A 20,286-nucleotide genomic window follows, 5' to 3' on the forward strand; every position below is an offset into this window, starting at 1 on the left:
TAATTATCTCAAGTTTATTATATTAAACACATGGTCTGAAAAAAAGATACTATGCATTTCCAGTTATTGGTTCATTTTAACAAGCTCATACATTTGATTATGACGTAGCTACTGTCGATTTCATAACAAGTTAAGTTCAAATCATCACAAGCTCCTGAATTACTGTCTTCAATGAGATTTGAATCAGAATGTTTACTAAAGAGTTCTGTGACGGACCTGCAATTCTACTATTCCTTTGGTTATTTAGAAAATAAAACCCAGCATGATTTAAAATAGGCACTCATTCTTGAATGTCTGGTTATTGATCATACACAATATTGGAATGAAAGTTTTATAAAATATTTTGTTCGGTAAGAGGAGCACAGATTCAAGAAATCTGATGGTCTTTCTGCTCTGTATACAATGTTCCCACCATTGTGTCTTTACATTGTAGGTATGCAGGTGGAAATACCAAAACTGAATTGCCTACAGTGAAGATCATGATTTTAAACATCTTGAGAGGTTTCAGTCCATTTTTCTTCGGCAAAAAATAAACAAAATGTACAAAAATGGTATTTTGCATGTGTCTTTCCTGCTGTATTTGAATACAAGTATATTGTGTCATCACATGACAGGATAAAATGAAGAGTTCACCAAAGTACTGTTGTCTCACAGAAAAATCCTAATTGGTGACAATTGTGAGTGATGTGTGTGTGAGTTTGGGGTTTCTTCCCAATTACAAGAAGCTTTTGCTGTAATGCAGGTAGTGTGAAGTGAATCAGTGCAAAGGCGTATAGTGTTTCTGTGCCTCCAAGTCTCTTGAGGAATCAGAAAACAGGATTAATGAAAGCTCATTTGTTTAAATTGTCTCTTCTACAGAGGCGTGCCACCATGTATCTGGAGTCCTTAAAAGGATATTTGTTTTAACATCTCATCTTTTGTCAAGACTGCAGTCTGAATAACACCAATTATACTTTGTAAACAAAATTTAACATGATTAACAAATTAAACAAATCCCACTTCAATCAAATATACTTTCGCAAATTACTCTGGAAGTTCACATTGACAGGTTTGGGGTGCTGTCGCTGTTCTTCTTTTAAAAGAATGGAATAATAGTATAACTTCATCTTGACATTGCCAGTGATGATGAATGCTTTATCTGATAGCCATGTCATGTTTCTGAGGGGGCAGATGGCATCATATATCACACATTCAATGTAGAAATCCTGTATCAGTTTAGTATTGCTGTTGAATTAAATGAAAATCCATTCAGGAAAAGTCCAAATGAACACAGAAGGGTGGGTATCTATCTATCCATGCATACACATACACTTCCACTGATCTGCAGGAAATCTGTGCATGAAGAGCTGCTGCCACACTAGCTCTTCCCCTCTGGTTTCATCATATCTTCCGTTATGCCAGAGACTCCAGATACCATTTCTGCTCAATTATTCATTCTTATTTTGGCCCTGTTATTGCCTGTTGTTTTTGATGGGGTTTAAAATATTGTTTAAGTGGTTAACAGTAGTCAGTTTTGGAACTTACTTTACAATTTGTATTCAAATATTTTCAAGTGTAAACCAATATGTATGTATGTGTATCACCTTTATTTATACCTTGTTTGTCTTTCAGGCGGGAGCCCAGAGCAATTTGCATTATTCTCCTATCCTGTTACCCTCAGAATTCAGAGTTTGTGTGTGACTGGCCCAATTAGCTGTCATGGCAGAATGGATATTTCAACCTAGGACACCAGATCCTAGTCTGGCTCTCTATACCAGGTGTTCTCAACGAGAGTTTCATGAAACCCCTGGGTTGCTTGACAGTCCTGGAAGGGTTTCTTGAATAAGTGGGAGTTAATTTTTTAATATATATTTTAAATTTGTTAAACATTTATCAAGTGATTTTACCATATATAGTCATGTTGACCAACCCCCCCCCCCCATGGCCAATCTTGGGCCTGGAGGGGGATGGGAAGGGGAAGGGCCCTGGGTGGGCTTGTACACAACTATGCTTCCAACCATATTGTGCACAGCCGTGCTATTTCTGGGGTTTCTCAAGAGTCTGAAGAATGTTTCATGGGTTTCTCAGTGGTAAAGATGTTGAGAAAAGCTGCTCTACACCATAGCTGCTCTTTTAGTGCTCTCTGTCATTTGAATTAGAGACCTGTAATACACTCATCTGTCACCTGGATTAGAAATGTTAGCTGACTCTTCTTTCCAACATTACTAGTACTAAAACAACTCAGTTCTTTGTTGCAGTGCTGAAACTGCAGCCAATTTCACTTTCAAAGCAGAATGAGATAAAATTTAATTTTTGTATGACAGTGGCTATATTATTTTATTAATTTTACTCTTAAAGACATTAAATATATATCCATTCCACAAAGCTAGGCAGAGACAGAATTAGCCAGCAAGAATTCTGCTATGGGTCAAGGGCCACATGTCTGGTTCAGTTTCTGCCAACAAATTTGTGGGCACTAAGCTGGGATAATTTTTCCTAGCATCACTAACAATGAAGATGATCCATTCTGTAGGGACTACATTTTAAGCCGTCAGTGCTGAATCTTATATAGTGTTAGCATGTTGTCAACATTATGGATGGATACCATCCACTATGCTTTCCGGCCAGCTTTCAGGTAAGATTTACAATATATGTTGTTTGGTTTTGTTGGGGGGGGGGGGGAGATTCTTTCTGCTGCTCCACATTAAAAAAAATAAAAACTACAATTTCTGAACAAAATATTTTCCAGAGTTTTCTATGACACATCAGCAAATTATTTAAATTCTCAGATTTCATGCAAAAATATATTATTTTAAAGTGTACATTCATTTTATTTACATAGAGATTACAGATTTGTGCTTTTCACACATGGAAAATTGAGGATCATTATTTCAAGTTAATTCGTTTCATTCCTAGAAAACTGTTAAGAGTTTTTCTCTGATATATGCAATAAAAATAAAGTCCAAGGCATGACAAGGAAACATTTTTAACATTGCCAGCAAGGTATTGTAAAAATATTTACTCTTCAGAGGATCTGCTCTCCAGTTTTTCACATAGAATATCAGGATAATGCATATTTCAGTGGAGGATTATTCTTCAAATGTGAGTCAGTCCTTATGGTTAAAAAAAAAACCTTCCATGCTTTTTGGCTAATGGGAAGACTATTCTTTTAGGAGAGCATTTTCATAATGTGAAGCTATGCAACATTATCTTAATCTGTAAAGATTCCTTGGATTTTGTTACATAATGCCATAATTACATTTATTAGTCCTAGGGGAATTGCTCACCAGTCAGTGGCTGCAAATTGAAATGATATATTGAAACTGTGATAACAGCTTTAGCATCACAGATAAAACTTCTGTACTGCCAAATATGCTGTGGATGAAGTTCACACATTTGACTACAAGTCATCAAATTATGCGCATGCTTGTACCTACCAGGCTCATCTCTTGTTATAACAGTTGGCATATAAATCATTAAAACGCTGTACTTCAGTTAATGAATCTTTCTAAACGTGTCCATTCTAACTAGTATATGCCAAGTTGCAGAGCACCTTCCTCATCTAGATATTGGAGGTTTTGATAATCCTGTCTTGTAAAGTGAAGACTGAAGAAAAAGTTCTTTTGATCCTAGACCTTAATGTACTCACCAGCTGAACACGGTGGGCTCCTGGTGTAGGCAGACACAATGCAGAGTTTCCTTATTATTGTAAGGATACTGGAGCCACAAAAAGATCAAGTACATTTTTCCAATAATACATATGTGATGAACAGGTACTTTTTGAAAATTTAAAAGCCAAAATTCTGATTCAAACTAAACTTGCATCAGTTTGAATGGTGTTAATGCTGAGTTGGTTTCTTTTTTTCCCCCACTGTAGTATGGGATTTGGACCAGATTGTAAACATTTTAATTGATTGCTGCCCGAATTCTAAACATGTGCTGGCATAACTTCATGGCTGGGTCCATTGGATCTGATGCCATTGCAACAACTTTTATAATCAGGAGATTAATGCTGAGACTAACACGTAGATTTTAAAAATTCTACCCATCTTCCATTAGGTAACACTATGTTCTGTTGTATGCCATTTGTATATTACATGAGTATATTCCATCCTGTGCATTTATTTTCTTGTGCAGGTCAATTTAAATTCAAGTCCTTTGACTTAACTCATTTGTTCATTCATAGGCATCATAGAAACACATTAAGTCTATGATGCTTTTCATGGGATATGTGTACAACAGGGGAGCTATAAGGATTAATCTCAAAACATGTAAAGGCTTAAAATTAATCCCTCAGGCCATCTCCATGTTATTTTCCATGTGATGTTAACTGCCTTGTCCAAATATTCTTGAAACATTAATAATCTGTCATAAAAAGTAATGTTTAAATTGCTTTCATATAATTCCATGTCACTGAGCTTAATAAGACTTACTTTCTAGTATTTTCCATATCTAGGAACAGATAGCAAGTGACAAGACAGTAATTCATCAAGTCTATGATTCCTCACTTTGCCTTGTCACAGCTGCATCTTATCTTGCTTAACATCTCTAGGTTGCTCTTTTTTCCTCTTGCAAATAACAGAACCCAGCATACACACTCAAGACATTATAGTTACTGGAAATTGCCTTACATGTGTTCAGTAACTACAATTCCTCAAGATAAAAAGTACAACATTCATGATCAAGGCAATGTTATGTTACTTAGTCTTTTTAAATCTAAAAGGAAATGGAAAAATACTCAACAAATCTTAATTTTAGTAGGAGTTATATAAGCGCATGGTTGGTTACTACTAGCCCAACAAAAAGGGATTTGAAAATTTTTAGCATTGGCTTAAACATATCCAAAATGTTCCTACAAACTGCTTTAAAGAGTTAAGTGCTATTATCCAATGAGCTTCTGTACAGATTAAAATAACTTTAAAAAAATGGGTGCCAATTATACTAGGATAACATGTTAGTTTAATTTGTGTGGCACTTTTCTCCATTATTTACATCTCTCAGAAATGTGCATTATAAATCATTCTTCCCAAGTATTACAGAAAACTTATTTGGAAAAAAAACCCAACTTCCATACGATTTCCCATCCAAATATGAAAATTATAATGTTCATTATCCACTAGAAAGCTTGGCATTCAAGTGTCAATCTAGTTACTGGCCTTAGGGGAAATGTAGAAAGAAGACACCAAACCAGATCCTCCTCCATTATTTTGCACTGATACTACAGAAAAACTGAGCAATAGAAAATGAGATCTTCAGATATATAATAAAATGAATCCTGTAATCCAGTGGATCAAGGACTTTACAACCTTATCAACATTTGAATGTATGGCATATGGATGACAATTGCATATAAACATACGTTTAAATATTTGGAAATCTTTCAAAGATGCTTATCTGTAGACTCACCACCATTGTTATATTTTGTTGTATTTTATTTTGTTAGGAAGTTGCAATTTTTAAAAATGAAACCTTTTCCAGCTGGGGAATTGAAAAGATAGAAAAAAGAACACCCCTCACCAGAAATACTATATCAAATATACTCATAGGATATGCAGCCTTTTAAACCCTGATTGTTTGGAACAGATATGAATAAATTCAGCTTTATATAAAAACGTGTTCATTCAATTAATCTCTTTTCTTACCTTGATTCCTCAGTCAAATTTTAAAGAGTGTTCCAGGAAATGTATGGGATATTTAGATCAATAGTTTTATATTCTTTTTACCTTAGTATTTGCACTAAGCAGTTCTATAAGGAAATGATTATTTATCTCCACTGCCCACTGAACTGATATAGCAACAGTTCCATATGGGTCTAGTGAAAGAAGTCCAAAACTGTTTGCTTCTTTAAGAGTAGGACCTTGAACAGATACCCAAAATTTCAAGCATGGAATTTCATGGCTATCCTCTTATAGCCCTGGTAATACATTTATCTAACTTAGTTTGAAAAGTGATTTATCCTCCTATATGCAGATGCTTTTAAGCCTTTACTTTGCACTTATTTCAGAATAGTCCATGATGGAACTTTATGTTCATATGGGAACATCTAAGCATCACAAGAAGTCTCGAGCAAGTGGTCATTTCCACACTGAAACCCTGAATATTTATTTAGGCAGATTCTGAGATGTTGTGGGATTGAAATGGTTTCTAAAAATATAAGAATGGCTCATCTTAGCCTTAGGAACTCTTACTCAACAAAAATTATTTATTAAATGGGTGCACCAGAAAGGCACCGATTTCTGTTGCCACATTCAAGAAGCTTAAACAGCTAAGAGAAACCTAATGTCAGCTTCTTAAAGCAATGGCCTAACAATGAGGGCATATCTCATGGCAAAAGCCAGGCATTGTACCACAGCAGTCCAACCATACTATTCAAGGACTCACAGGTTTGTTGGCTTAACATGACAGTAGGAGAGCTGGGCTTCACAGACTTGGAATCAGGGCTCAAATTTACTGCACATCACACATGTGCAAGATCAAAAACAGGTAGTAGTGTCTCCACAGTCCCTCCCTCACCTCCACCCTGCTCCAAATTTCCCTACTAAAGCTAAATACAGCAGAAGCTTGGGTTTTATTTTTTTTCAGACGTGCCTATACAGATTAAGCAATCCTGGGAGGTAAAATGCTGATGGCTAGATGAGAGACCTCTACAATAGTAGGAAAGAAGCCACTGAAGAAGCAAGTATCAAAAGCTCAGTTATCAAGCAAGGGGAAGTGCTCTAGGTGATCTATTGGGAAGACTCAGAAGTGGGGACATTGGTTAGGTAAGCAATGACAAGTCCAAAGTTGTTGGAAGAGGCAGCAGCAGAAGCCCTGAAGCCAAAAGAAGGAGCTGTGCTCTAGGTTCTAACAATTATCAGCTAGTAGTACATCCAACCAATAATACTAGCTGTTGAGAGTTGGAATCTTTCTTGGCTTGGAAATGGTGCAAAGCTGAAAGCTCTGTTTCATAGCCCCATTTCTTCTTTTATTATGGCTGGAATGAAATATTAAGAGTATAGCAGTAAAATTATGCCATATTATTAGACTAGCCATTGCTCATTTTTGCAAATATCTGATAGCAGTCACAACACAAATTCCCTAAGGGTAAAAACCACAGACCTATAACACCTCGATCATGTCAGAACCCTCAATGTCTGTAACTCTAGCAATGGAGATATTCTCCCTAAGAAATACTAAGAATTCAAGGCCTATAAATTCCTAAAATATTTCTCTTTAATTACATTTGAATATTCATCCAGTATGCCCCATTAAGTCTAATATAAAGTACATTTGAAATCTATTCTTTCATGAATTGATTAATCAAACTAAATTCTATTTATGTTTTGCAGAGCATATCAGCTGCCTCTTTAAGGACAATTAACAATTTCGGTTAAGTTCTAGATCAAGGTTTGATCATTAGTCAAAAGAACATTTGAGGTAGGCTACTAGTCTCTCTGATGTCTCCTGGAAGAGTTAAGTGGCAGGGAGTTCTTGGCCATATATCCACTCAACTGCAACTGGAATGGAAGCCAAGACAAGTGCAGGGAAAATGCATGAGCATGCAATGGCAACCCGTGAACCAGGGCAAGAACTTCCTATTTCTAAAGAGTTCATAATGTTAGCCATCTACAGAGACATTTGAAAACCTACATCGTATTAACAAATCAATCTGGAGCACAGATGGTACACTATAAAATAGGCAAATCCAATCTGCTTTACCTTCCCATTTACTAGGGAATTTCTGTGGGCATTAATAACGTAAATGTAAAATACTTTTTAAAGAGTAGAATGTAAAGAGTTTAAGAAGTGTCCAGAATGTTTTAAAGCAATCTTCTAGAGCATCCATTACAATGAGAGGAACTAGAACTAGATGGTAAAGAAATTACTCAGTGATGGTGTCTTCAGACAACAGAAAGTTCACATGAAAAGAGCAGGTGCTTATTTATTTTAACTGCATCCTTCCGGCTTTTCACTTTGCAGTATTATTCTAACATCACTACACAGTCCATTATGCTGGAGAACCTTCCTGTGGTGTCAGATGGAGATGCTTGAATAAAGCTCTTCTATCTGTTTCTTGAAGTATTCTCTCAACTCCGGTCTCCTAGCTTTTAATGTAGGTGTCAACAAGCCATTTTGTACAGAGAACATTTCAGAGTGGATGTAAACAGCTTTAACCTGAAAATAAATAACAACAAAAATGAACAGTGTGTTTGTGAAAGAACTGTAATGTTGAACTGAATGGCATGGCTAAACTATGGTATTTATAGATGTAATAATCCAAGCATAACACATCGGTTGACTTGTGTTTCTTCTTCTGTGAGTGCACTCCCACAAAAGTCCATTCATTCACCTGTCTATTTGAGAGTCAGGCTTATAGTTATGATCTATAATCAAAATATCTATACTATCCCAGCATACTGGCTTTCTGACAAGGACACAGACTGTGACCTTTATTTTTTCTGGGGTTTTCTGCATTCTCATTTTACTAAATGCCCTCAGGCTATTTCCATTCCACACATGAACTTGCCTTCAGTCAGTAGAGAACTCGGGCTCCCTCAACTCCAATTTCCACTGCTTTTTCAACTAAGTTTTTCTCTCTTATAAAACATCTAACATTAATGTTTCTGGGAGGTATTTACTTATTTACTTATAATTGGATTTGTATGACTGCTGCTCCCAAGGCTGGCTCGTGGCGGTTTACAATTTCAAAACAAAATCCATACAATAACAATAAACCCCCCCACTAAGATCCCATTAAAAACATTCTAAAACTCAACCCAATCTCTGTGATATGCAATTTAATTTAAATCCCACACAATGGTGGACTAAAGATGGCCAATGGAAATTTGGATGATGTCACTGGGGACCTATCAGGTCAGGACAATCTATTACTGGCCCCGACCCCAAGATCGGGGAGCCCGATCTTAATCCCCACAGTGACACCAACGAGCTCCTTTACCAGTGGAGGTGCGACCTGGAAGACAGTGGAGCCGACGGTGCTTCTACTTTAAGAACCAAATCAAGACTGGAGAGGAGGAGAATTAGGTCTCCAGACTGCCACCTAGTGGTGACTGGAATATTGTCCAGAGTTCAGCCTCTGGAATCAGCTTGTTGGCCCTCGGGTTCCATCTAGTGTTCTTGGCTGGTATTGCGTTGACCTACTTCTCTTTTTTCTCTCTCTCTCTCTTTTTCTGTTATCAGTGCTGATTCTCTGCAGGAGAAAGTGTGTTTAAGATCACCACCGAGAGAGGTAGGAGTTTTTTTAGGCTAGGTCAGCTGAGTGAGGGGGTCGGACTTAGGTGGCAGAGAGAACCCTTGAGTCAGGCGGGATCTTGCCCTTTGGGTGCAGCCCTGCCTCACTAGCTGCTAGAATAGGTTGGGGTGGGGGGAGGGGGGGCCAGATGGGTGATAGTGTTAATGGGGTCAGGCAGGTTAGGGTGGGTTAGTGCAGCTGCAGGAGTAGATCTAGCTTAGGGGAATTAGTGCTCTCGCTCGGGAGATAGTTGGGAGGAGATATGTAAGGGGAGCTTCAGTCGGGGGGGCACACAGGGGGGCTGGGATTCCGATGATCATGGGTCAAGGATGTTATGGTTGGGGGAGAGGTTTGACAAGGGTTGGGAACACTGGTGTCCTGCATAGGGCCCAGCCGGGGAAAAATGGCCAGCGCTCTGGGTGTGCTCGATTCCCTTCTAACCTCCGTCCCATCCCCAGGAATGTGAGGTTGGAGGCTAGGGGAGGAAAGTGTCCGACACTGGTCTTGTGCAACACAAGGTTGATTAAGAACAAGGCTGCGACCCTGCAGCGATTCTTTGCAGAGTCGAAGACCGACCTTGCCTGTGTGACCGAGACCTGGGTGAAAGAGGGGGAGTCGATGGCCTTAAGAGAACTGGCCCCCCAGGTTACTTGGTCCTTCACCAATCCCGGACCCACAAGAGGGGAGGGGGAGTGGCAATCTTGGTCCGGGAGGCTTTCTCCTACAGGGCTCTCCCAGGGCCAGAAATCAGTGGAGTGTGTTGGTATTGGGTGGGATACAGTCAAGAGCTTGGCCATCTGGCTGGCATACCGTCCGCCCAACACGCCACCAGACGCCCTGCCCCACCTGCGGGAGGCTGCGGCTGCCTGGGCATTGCAGTTTCCAAGGCTTTTAATCCTGGGTGACTTCAATGTTCATGCGGATTCGCCCTCTTCAGGACTTGGTGGGGACTTGGTGTCATCCATGGCAACTCTAGGGCTCTCGCAATTTGTTGCTGGGTCCACCCATCACGCCAGCCACACGTTCAACTTGATTTTCGGTGCCAGGATAGAGGTGGAGCTGGATAAAGCTTTGGCTGCAGGCCCGGCTCGAGATACCACCCCTTCCCCAGTTGGGCGGTGGGCATATTTTTGCCCAACCGCGGAGACTCATGGATCCACTTGGTTTCCGGATTACTCTGCAGGACCTGATGCCTTTTGGCAACTCACTTGCGGCCATGGTGGAGGACTGGCAGTCCCGCCTGATGGCCACTATAGATAAGATTGCCCCTAAACGTCCTCTCTACCCTCGACTCAAACGGGCCCCCTGGTACATGGGGGTGCTCCAGGAGAAGAGGGAAGTGAAATGACTGGAGCGAGTACGGCGGAAGATGCACAACGAAGCTGCAAGAACATCTTATCACACGCTTATGAGGGCGTATGAGATGGCGGTGAAAGTGGCGAAGCGGGGGTTCTACCCCATGGAAATCGCATCCGCAAGCTCTTGCTCAGCCCAATTATTTAGGATAGTTAGATCTCTGAGCGCCCTGGAGGGGCACCAAAACATTAGACAATTGGAACTTGGCTGTGAGGCATTAGCGAGATATTTTGCAGATAAAGTCTTGTGGCTGCGACCTTCCCACCACAATTATTATAGTAAATGAACTGGAGACCTGTTGTCCGCCTTTGGCAGTAAGGTTTGATGGCTTCAGGCGGCTCTCTTCCTCCGAAGTGGACAAGTTGCTAGGGTCGGTTAGGGCGACCACCTGCCCCCTTGACCCCTGTCCTTCTTGGCTCCTCAAGGGAGGTGGCCAGAAGATAGGAGGCCAGCTCAGAGATATCATCAACTCCTCCCTGAGTATGGGGAAGTTTCCTGAGCAGCTCAAGGAGGTGGTGGTTTGCCCTCTCCTGAAAAAACCATCACTGGATCCGCAGAACCCTGCTAACTACCGCTAACTACCGCCCGCACTTAGCGTTCCTGGGCAAGGTAGTAGAAATAGCTGTGGCAGACCAGCTCCTGGCATTCTTGGAGGAAACTCTGGCACTCGATCCATATCAGTCTGGCTTCTGTCCTGGCCACGGGGTAGAGACGTTGCTGGTAGCCCTATTGGATGATCTCCGCCGCCAGCTGGATAGAGGCAGGTCAGTCGTGCTAGTTCTCCTAGATTTGTCGGCGGCCTTTGACATTGGGGACCACAAGCTGTTGGTCCATCGCCTAGCCGGCACGGGGATACGGAACACAACTTTACGCTGGATATGCTCCTTTCTCCGGAACTGGTCCCAGAAGGTTGCTGTGGGGGAGAAGTTCTCACAGCCCTACAGACTCCATTGTGGAGTCCCTCAGGGCGTGGTCCTCTCCCACATGTTGTTCAACATGTTTATGCACCCTCCGGCCCAGCTGGTACAGAGTTTTGGACTGGGCTGCTATCAGTACGCTGATGACACCCAGCTCTATCTCCTAATGGATGGCCACCCGGACTCTCCCCCAGAACCATTTGCCAGATGTTTGGAAGAGGTGTCTGAATGGTCCGAGCAGAGTCACCTGAAACTTAACCCCTCCAAGATGGAGGTCCTGTGGCTGGGAGGCAGGGGGCGGGAACAGGCAGCGCGCTTACCCACCCTGGCAGGAGTGCAACTCACCATCATGCCCCAAGCCAGGAACTTGGGTGTGGCCATTGATGCCTCCCTTACTATGGAGGTGCAGGTCAAGAGAGTAGCGAGTCAGGCATTCTTCCACCTTCACCAGGTCCAGCTACTAGTGCCCTACCTGTTCCCCGATCACCTGGCCACAGTGATCCATGCGACAGTCACTTCCAGATTAGATTTCTGTAACTCGCTCTATGCCGGCCTACCCTTGTCCCTGACCTGGAAACTACAGCTGGTGCAAAATGCACCACTGGAACACCTTGGAGGGCCCACATCCAGCCTGTGCTGAGGCAACTGCATTGGCTACTGATAGCTGCATGGATCCAGTTCAAGGTTTTGGTTCTAACCTTTAATGCCATATGCGAGTTGGGAGCCACATGCCCGAGGGACCGCCTGCTGCGCTATGCTACCCACAGGGCTTTACGCTCTGCGGGTGAGAACTTATTGATCATTCCCAGCCCTAAGGAAGTGTGCCTAGCCTTGAACAGGGCCAGGGCTTTCTTGGTCCTGGCCCCCACCTGGTGGAATGAGCTCCCGGGTGAGCTGCGGGCCCTGCGGGACTTGGCAGCTTTCCACAGGGCCTGCAAAACGGAGCTCTTCCACCAGGTTTATGGTAGAGGCTGGGGCTAGCGAACTAGGGACATCACCCCCCCCCTGGGAGTTAGGAATTGTACATCGCACTCTTCCATTATCTCCAATATTAGTATGGGGAGGGATGATTTTCTGCCATCATGTTAGTATCTTATAATTTTAACAGGGGTTTTAAAGAGATCTAATGGGGTTGAGTTTATTGTTACCCGCCTCGAGCCTACAGGGAGAGGCGGGAAATAAATCTAATAATAATAACAATAACAATAATAATAATAATAATAATAATAATAATAATAATAATAATAATAATAATATAGCTACATCTATCCACAGTCTTGAAACAAAGTTCAGCAATTATTATTATTATTATTATTATTATTATTATTATTATTATTATTTATTGTATGGCATGTGCAGTGCATCTAGGAAATCCAAGGATCATCTGGCAGCCAGGCAAGGCACATTTGAAAGTGGTTTGCCATTGTCTGCCTCTGCATCATGACCCCTAGTGTTCCTTGGAGTAACTGCCACCCAAATCCTTGGATGTCTCCGATCCAACTTCTAGCCACTGTTGTCCATGCTTAGATTCTGAGATCTGACAGGATCAGGCTTGCCTAGGCTATCCAGGTCAGGGCTGCATCATTAAGAACCAGAAAAACCCAAGAGGAAATAAAATGCTCCCTGTTTTCATTTGATATTTATTGATGGATATTTATGATGGACTATGTGGCATTGTGCTCTTTTGAGACTCTGCTTCCAAACTACAAGGAATATTTCCAACCCTGGGGTTGCCAACATTGAAGGGGCACTTGGAGATCCCCTGGAATTTCAGCACACCTCCAGGTAAGAGATCAGTTCCCCTGGAGAAAATGGCTGCTTTGGAGGATAGACTCTGAGGCATTGTATACTTTTGAACATCTACTCCCACATCTCCTAGAATCTGTCAGCTGTTGAGAATCCCGGCCTGGCCAGTTCTGGGGGCCTTTGACAGCACAGGCTTGTAGTCCCGGCCACCCTATGCTGTTCAGGATCCTGCAAGGCCAAAGTCTAGCCTGCCCCCGTTCCCTGTCAATGACTCCCTCCTTGTTGGAGATCTACCCTCTTGCCTTCCTATCATTTTGCTGTTTTACCCCATACCCACAGTGAGTGCTGTATTCACTTGTTCTCCTGCCATTATCCGTGCTCTGACTTCTTGCCTTGTCCATCCCAGCTTGCCGCTCGCCTGACTTCCCTTGTCTTTTACCTACTAACTCCTCCCCCTGAGTACATGAGGAAAGGGGAAGAGGACTTGAAGGTAGGGCAGGCTCACGAAGGGTAATCCCCATGGAGGGTACAGCAAGAAGCTGAGGCTGTGGAATACAGTCTAGAAAGGTAGTCGTGGAGAGTGCACTCTCTTTTTCAGCAGGAAAAGGTTGCAAGGCTATGGAAGAAGATTGTGTTATATAGTCTTGTGAAAGAGACATGTATGAGGGAAGAAGCTGAGGCTGCAGTAATGAGGGCTGGTGGGAGTCTGGAGAGGGACCTCGGCTGTGTCTTCCCTCCAGCAGTGAGACCAGACACAGCAGGACTGTAAGTGAGAAGGAGCTCCAGCCTCCATGTCAGCCAACAGTTAGTCTGAAGGGGAAAGTCTCCCTCCCACCCTTAAAAGAAATGTGCACACCCAAAGAAATCTCTGCATTGCTCTCGGAAGAGAGGTGGCTATGGCTGCCCGTCATAGAGAAATACGTTCCTAGCCTCAACCAGTTGTTGTTCGAGGCTTCCATCATAGCAGGCCTGAAGAGAGGGTGAGTGTGGAGTCCAGAGCAAGAGCCCCCACTGGCCCTGAGGGGGGATATGCCACCAATAGGAAAAAGGCAGTCCAGTTTTATCAGCAGTGTCTGGGCAATCTTGGACTGCCTTTTTCCCATTGGTGGAATATCTCCCACCCAGAGCCATTCACCAGTTTTTTTTTAAGTGAGTTGTCATCACCATGGCTTGTGTTTTATATACATGGAACAATGATTATATTTTGTAAAGTATTCATTCATGACAAAGTGGTGACAGCATCCTTTAGTATGCAGTTAAGATGGCAGTGAAGTAGGTAAAATGCAAATTCTATTTGACTGAAATCGCATCTGCAAACTCACGCCCAGCACAATTATTTAGGATAGTTAGATCTCTTACCGCCCTAGAGGAAGGGCACCAAAATAATGGCCAACTGGACATCAGCTGTTAAAAATCTAAGATAAGGGGGATATTCTTTTATTTCTAGTCACATTTCCATGCAATGTTACCTGTCAGGGATTTAGACTGATGGCTACCTTGGTACTCTGGGAATATGTAGAAAAAGTGCTCCTATCAACATGGAATATGGTTTAAAAACATGATGCAGAGATCACTAATGACAACACTTTCTACTATGAGTTTACAGTCATCAGCCTTCTGCCTTTGTTGTCTTCTGTATACCCACAATAGTTCCTCCTTGTGATTTTTAGTTTGCATGCATGTTTTTCTTCTAAACTTAGTATATTAACTGCACAATGTTTAGATGCTATGGTGATAAGCAGCATACTTCCCTAACCCTATGGATAATGCCAAATGAATTAGTAGATTAACAGATAGCACCATGTAAAGATTACAGCAAAAACAATCTAATTTCCCATGCAGAATTTCAAAGGCCAGTTTTGGTGAAAGAAGCAAATTACATGATCCAGAATCCTAATTACAAGAGTCTCTAAGATGCTCTAATGTATACAAGCATGCTAAGAAATTTAAGGCATGATTGCAGTATTGCAGAAATATTATAATTAGTGTTTCTTATAATAACAGAAACACAATGCAACATTATTTCAGATTAGGTTTAAATTAGGATTTGTTCTGTCTACCTGCATGTATATATGGGGGGGGGGGGGGTAAAGGGAAGGAGCATATTGCATTTGCCCATTTCAGCTTTTCCTAATTCACAGAGTTGGAAGGGGCCATACAGGCCATCTAGTCCAACCCCCTGCTCAATGCAGGATCAGCCCAAAGCATCCTAAAGCATCCAAGAAAAGTGTGTATCCAACCTTTGCTTGAAGACTGCCAGTGAGGGGGAGCTCACCACCTCCTTAGACAGCCTATTCCACTGTTGAACTACTCTGACTGTGTTGGATTGGATGTCTGTAGTTCTCTGTTTCAAAAATATCTATGTACATGTCACGAGGAGATTAGTCTATGCATGGAGAACAAGCAGGAAAGCTGTATTTTCCAGGTCAGCTACAAGAATGGTAATTAAAGCCCTGAGCTGACTTTCTAATACTATGCTTAGATTAAGTAGAATGACATTTTAAACATACATATCTGTTATAATTAGATCATACATTTTGAATAGATGCAAGTATTTTTAATACATGTAAAAAGATAGCATCAGTCTAACCACTAAAAGGAATGATGGATAGGAAGAGTTATATAATGCATGCTAAAATCCCTCCCTATTCATCACAAGGAGGTTCTAATAATCAGTCACTTGTGTTCATGGTTTACCTGTTCAAACGAATAAAGTCCACTTTCCTTTCCTAACTGCACCATATCTTCCATTATTGCTTTTTTCAGTTCCTGAAAGAGAATACAGGAAGAATCTGTTTGTAGTTAGGAAACTATATTAACCAACAATAAAACAATCCTATTAAAATGAAAATAATTCCATATTTTAGAAGTGCTTATTTGGACTCCATTGGTAATCAAATATTTAAAATAAGTTTTTAAATAAAATAAAATAAATATGTGCTTGCAAAGTATTAACATATAATTGTACTTTTACACTTTAAGGCAGTGGTCCCCAACCTGCGGGCCACGGCCCGGTGCCGGGCCGCGAAGGCCATGGCGCTGGGCCGCGGCTCCCTCTCCCCGCCCCCCCTGCAGTAAAAAACTTCCCAGGCTGCAAGCTTGCGGCCCGGGAAGCTTCTTACTGCGGGAGGGCGGGGAGAGGGAATCAGGGCCGGGCCGCGCATCGCGCATGCGTGGCCAATGTGGGCGCTGCCCGGGGGGGCGGCCCGATGCCCTGCCGGTCCCCAGCCTCAGAAAGGTTGGGGACCACTGCTTTAAGGTACTAGTGAAGGCTCTGGTACTATAACTCTTCATCTAGAATGACCTGCAAAGTCTCCTTAGCTTGTACTGTAACCTGCGACTGTAGTGGTTAGAGCAGTAGTCCCCAACCTTTCTGAGGCTGGGGACCGGCAGGGCAGCGGGCCGCGCCCGCACAGCGGGCCGCGCCCACGGTCCGCTCCCACGCATCGGGCCACGCCCGCACATCGAGCCGCGCTTGCACTGGCCGAGCATGCGCAATGCACGGCCCGGCCCTGATTCCCTCTCCCCGCCCTCCCACAGTAAGAAGCTTCCCGGCTCGCAAGCTTGCGGCCTGGGAAGTTTTTTACTGCGGGGGGGGGGGGGGGCGGGGAGAGGGAGCCGCGGCCCGGCGCCACGGCCTTCGCGGCCCGGCGCCATGGCCTTCGCGGCCTGGCACCAGGCCGCGGCCCGCAGGTTGGGGACCACTGGGTTAGAGTATCAGATTAGCATCTGGGAATCCCAGGTTTAAATCCATACTCCAAGAAAATCCAAACAGAAATTTGATTTAATATTTTTAATTAATTTGGAGATTTATTGGTTGCTGCTCTCAACTAGACTGGCTCGTGATGGCTTACAATCATGGTAAAATGCAATAATAACCCTAATTTAACACTGCCCCCACAATATACAACAGTAAAATAAACCAGACAATAGTGCCTGTCCAAAAGGATGTTTCTCAGACAAATGAGGAACTTAGTGAGAAGACACAAATTGATGGAATCATCCGAGGGATGAGAAAAAAAAATCCTGTGAGGGAATGGCAACCGAGAACCAGTTTTCCTGAAGTCTTTGAATTGATGCCCTGACCAATCAGCAACAGAGTACCACACTATGTCAGTATTAGAGGTGTGGAGAAGTGCAATACTGCGGCTTTTGGAGTACTTTTCTCAGATGTAGCAAGTTATATCCATTCCTGGATATCCCAGAGTAAAGGTAGTGTCACCGGGAATCTATCATATGCATTGCAGAGGAAAAATTTAAAGTGCTCAATAACAAAATGGAAATTGAATAATATGCAGAGGGTTTTTATTTTTATTCAGACTGACAGAGGATAAAAAGCTCAGTGTAGAAAAGTACTTAGGTGTACTTCATGGGGACCAGGAATCACCAGTCAACACCCACAGAGCGAAGCACCCTATGGGAGGCATAGGAGAATAAGTGGTCCCTCAGATATGTAGGGCCCAGCCCATGTAAGGCCTTAAACTCAATACCAAAATATTGAATTTGAACCAGTGCAGTTGCCTCAGGACTGGCTGGATATGGGCCCTCCAAGATGTTCCCATGAGGACCCTAGCAGCTGCATTCTGTACTAGCTCAAGGTAAGTCCCGAGGGCACACAAGAGTAGAACAAGTTACAGAAGTTGAACCTGGAGGTGACTATCTCATGGATCATTGTAGCCAGGTGTTCTGGGACCGGGTAGGGTGCTAGTAGTCATCCATCAGGGCAATCAGCACTGTTTCCACACCATGGCTGGGATGGACGCCAAACTGGAAAAGGTCAAGTACCGAAGTTTCCTCTAAGAATGCTCAGAGCTGATCTGGAGTGGCCCTTTAAATCACCATGCCCAGAAACACAAGATACAAGACTGGGAAGCAACTGGCCAAGTACTGCGGATAAAACAATGGTTTCTTAAGCAAGGGATGAACCTCTTTCAATGTTTCAGGGAACTCTCCAGATGTCAAGGAGAGATTTATAATATCTCTGAGGGACCCTCCAATCCACTGGTTGCCAGATTTAAGTAACAAAGATGGGCAAGGACCAGTCAATCTCCAGCCTCTTCCATGTCACAGGGTATGATGAGCCCCTTACACATTTCCCCATAATGAGGTAAATTTTTCCTCGAAAAATAAAATTCTGTTTCCTCATTGACTGAGCAGACCAAGTAGCATGGTTTCTTTGTTGTAAAATAATAAACCCAGCTATCCCATCCCATCCAGTCACTGGTAATTTGGCTTTGAGCTCAGCCCTGGAACAACAAAGAACTATGTAGGAGCCCCTTTTACTAAACCCCTTTCAGAGCGACACTTGAGATGATGTCAAAGTCCAACAAAATTTTAATTTGACATGCTAGGAAAGGTTAGATGGAGTGAGGAGATAAAACTTTGTTGTAAAAATCAATTGTTGCAGAGTTTGTAGATCTTAAATACAGGCTTCTTAAAGTTAGATAAGCTTTTTTCTAAGTTGCTGAGTTCTTCATATTGAGAGGATTTTGTATCTGTGTTCCTTTGAACTCCCCTGGTTTCCTTTGAAGGCTAGAAATATCAGTTTATCTCTGACTCCTGAAATGTTTAACACTGTTTAACATCTATATGTACCCTCTAGCCCAGCTTGTCCAGGGTGTCACCAATACGTGGATGACACCCAGCTCTATCTCCTGATGGATGGCCGGCTGAACTCCCCCCAATATTTGCCGGCTGTTTGGAAGCAGTAGTTGGATGGCTCAGACAGAGTCATCTGAAAATCAACTCCTCCAAGATGGGGGTCCTGTGGGTGAGTAGAAGGAGGCAAGACCAGGAAGCGCACCTCCCCTGCCTGGAGTACAATTAACACCGGCACCAGTCACCAGGAATTTGGGGGTGATCTTTGATTCCTCCCTTTCAATGGAGGGTCAGATCACGAAAGTAGCCCAAACAGCATTTTTCCACCTGTGCCAAGCACGGCTAATAGCGCCCTACCTGTCCTCTGAACACTTGGTCACAGTGATTGATGCAATTGTCAATTCCAGACTAGACTTCTGTAACTAGCTCTATGCGGGCCTAACCTTGACTTTGACCTGGAAATTGCAACTGGTACATAATCTGGCTGGTGATGTGGCAGCTGCACTGGTTACTGGTTTGCTTCCAGATCAAGTTCAAGGTTTTGGTTTTGACCTTCAAGGCTATACGTGGCCTAGGTCCTACCTATCTGAGGGACCACTTATCTGCTTATTCCCTCTGCAGGGCTCTTTGTTCTGCTAGAATGAATTTACTGGTTGTCCCTGGCCCCCAGGACATTTGCCTGGCCTCAACCAGGGCCAGGGCCCTGGCCCTAACCTGGTGGAATGAGCTCCCAGAAGAGATGATGCCCCTAACAGAGCTATCTAGGTTCTGCAGGGTCTGCAAGACAGATCTCTTCCGCCAGGCGTTAGACTGAGGCTAGAGGGGGGGGGGGGGTGATCAGAATGACAAACTGTGTGTCCTACCCTACTATATGCTTTACGATCAGAACCCCTGGGTTTACATCATCTAGGACCACCTGCATAGGTCCTAAGGCTGGAATAGCAGAGCTGGGATTTGGAGAATCAGAGAAGATTATGCCACCATCTTATTGTAATTGCTTGTTTTTGGGGTTTTATGCGTTTATATTGTGATTTTATTGATTTTATATCTTGTAAACCACCACAAGACAGCTATTGTCGAGAGCAGTGGCATAGAAATTGAAACATCATTAAATAAATGTTCATAGCACCATCTTTCCACACCAGACTAGGGATATCCTCACAGATAATTTCCCCTTTTAAGTAGGCATAGATATTTCTTCTCCTCCTAGAAGATTCCCTCCTTTCTTTTGGAAGTCTCACACCACTACTCAAACCACTGTGCCATCTGTGTAGAACTGCCTTTAGCATGCTGAATTCAGACAGATTAGTCAAGACAGTGTTCTCTGACTAAAATCTCTTTAGAGTAGATGTTGTATAGCTAAGGCACAGAAGGATTTTCTCTCAATGCAGGTTTCTGTCAGAATCAACTTCCCTCTGCATACAGATATGAATTTTCTTACAGCTGTTGCTGGCCAAT

General features: G+C 42.9%; 1 protein-coding gene across 9 annotated transcripts in view; it reads right to left on the reverse strand.

The window, feature by feature from the left end:
• Window positions 1-20,286, reverse strand: part of ACSL6 (acyl-CoA synthetase long chain family member 6) — a 131,696-nt gene continuing 111,410 nt past the window's right edge. For all 9 annotated transcript variants that reach the window (XM_077326879.1, XM_077326880.1, XM_077326882.1 and 6 more), the window contains 2 exons: window positions 15,928-15,999; window positions 1-8,133 (listed from right to left, as the gene is read on the reverse strand). In XM_077326879.1, the coding sequence (XP_077182994.1) occupies window positions 7,993-8,133; window positions 15,928-15,999 (213 nt within the window). In that variant the 3' untranslated portion in view covers window positions 1-7,992. The remainder of the gene's footprint in view (window positions 8,134-15,927; window positions 16,000-20,286) is intronic.

This window comes from Paroedura picta, chromosome 3 (assembly GCF_049243985.1).
Source record: "Paroedura picta isolate Pp20150507F chromosome 3, Ppicta_v3.0, whole genome shotgun sequence".
NCBI classification, from domain to species: domain Eukaryota; kingdom Metazoa; phylum Chordata; class Lepidosauria; order Squamata; family Gekkonidae; genus Paroedura; species Paroedura picta.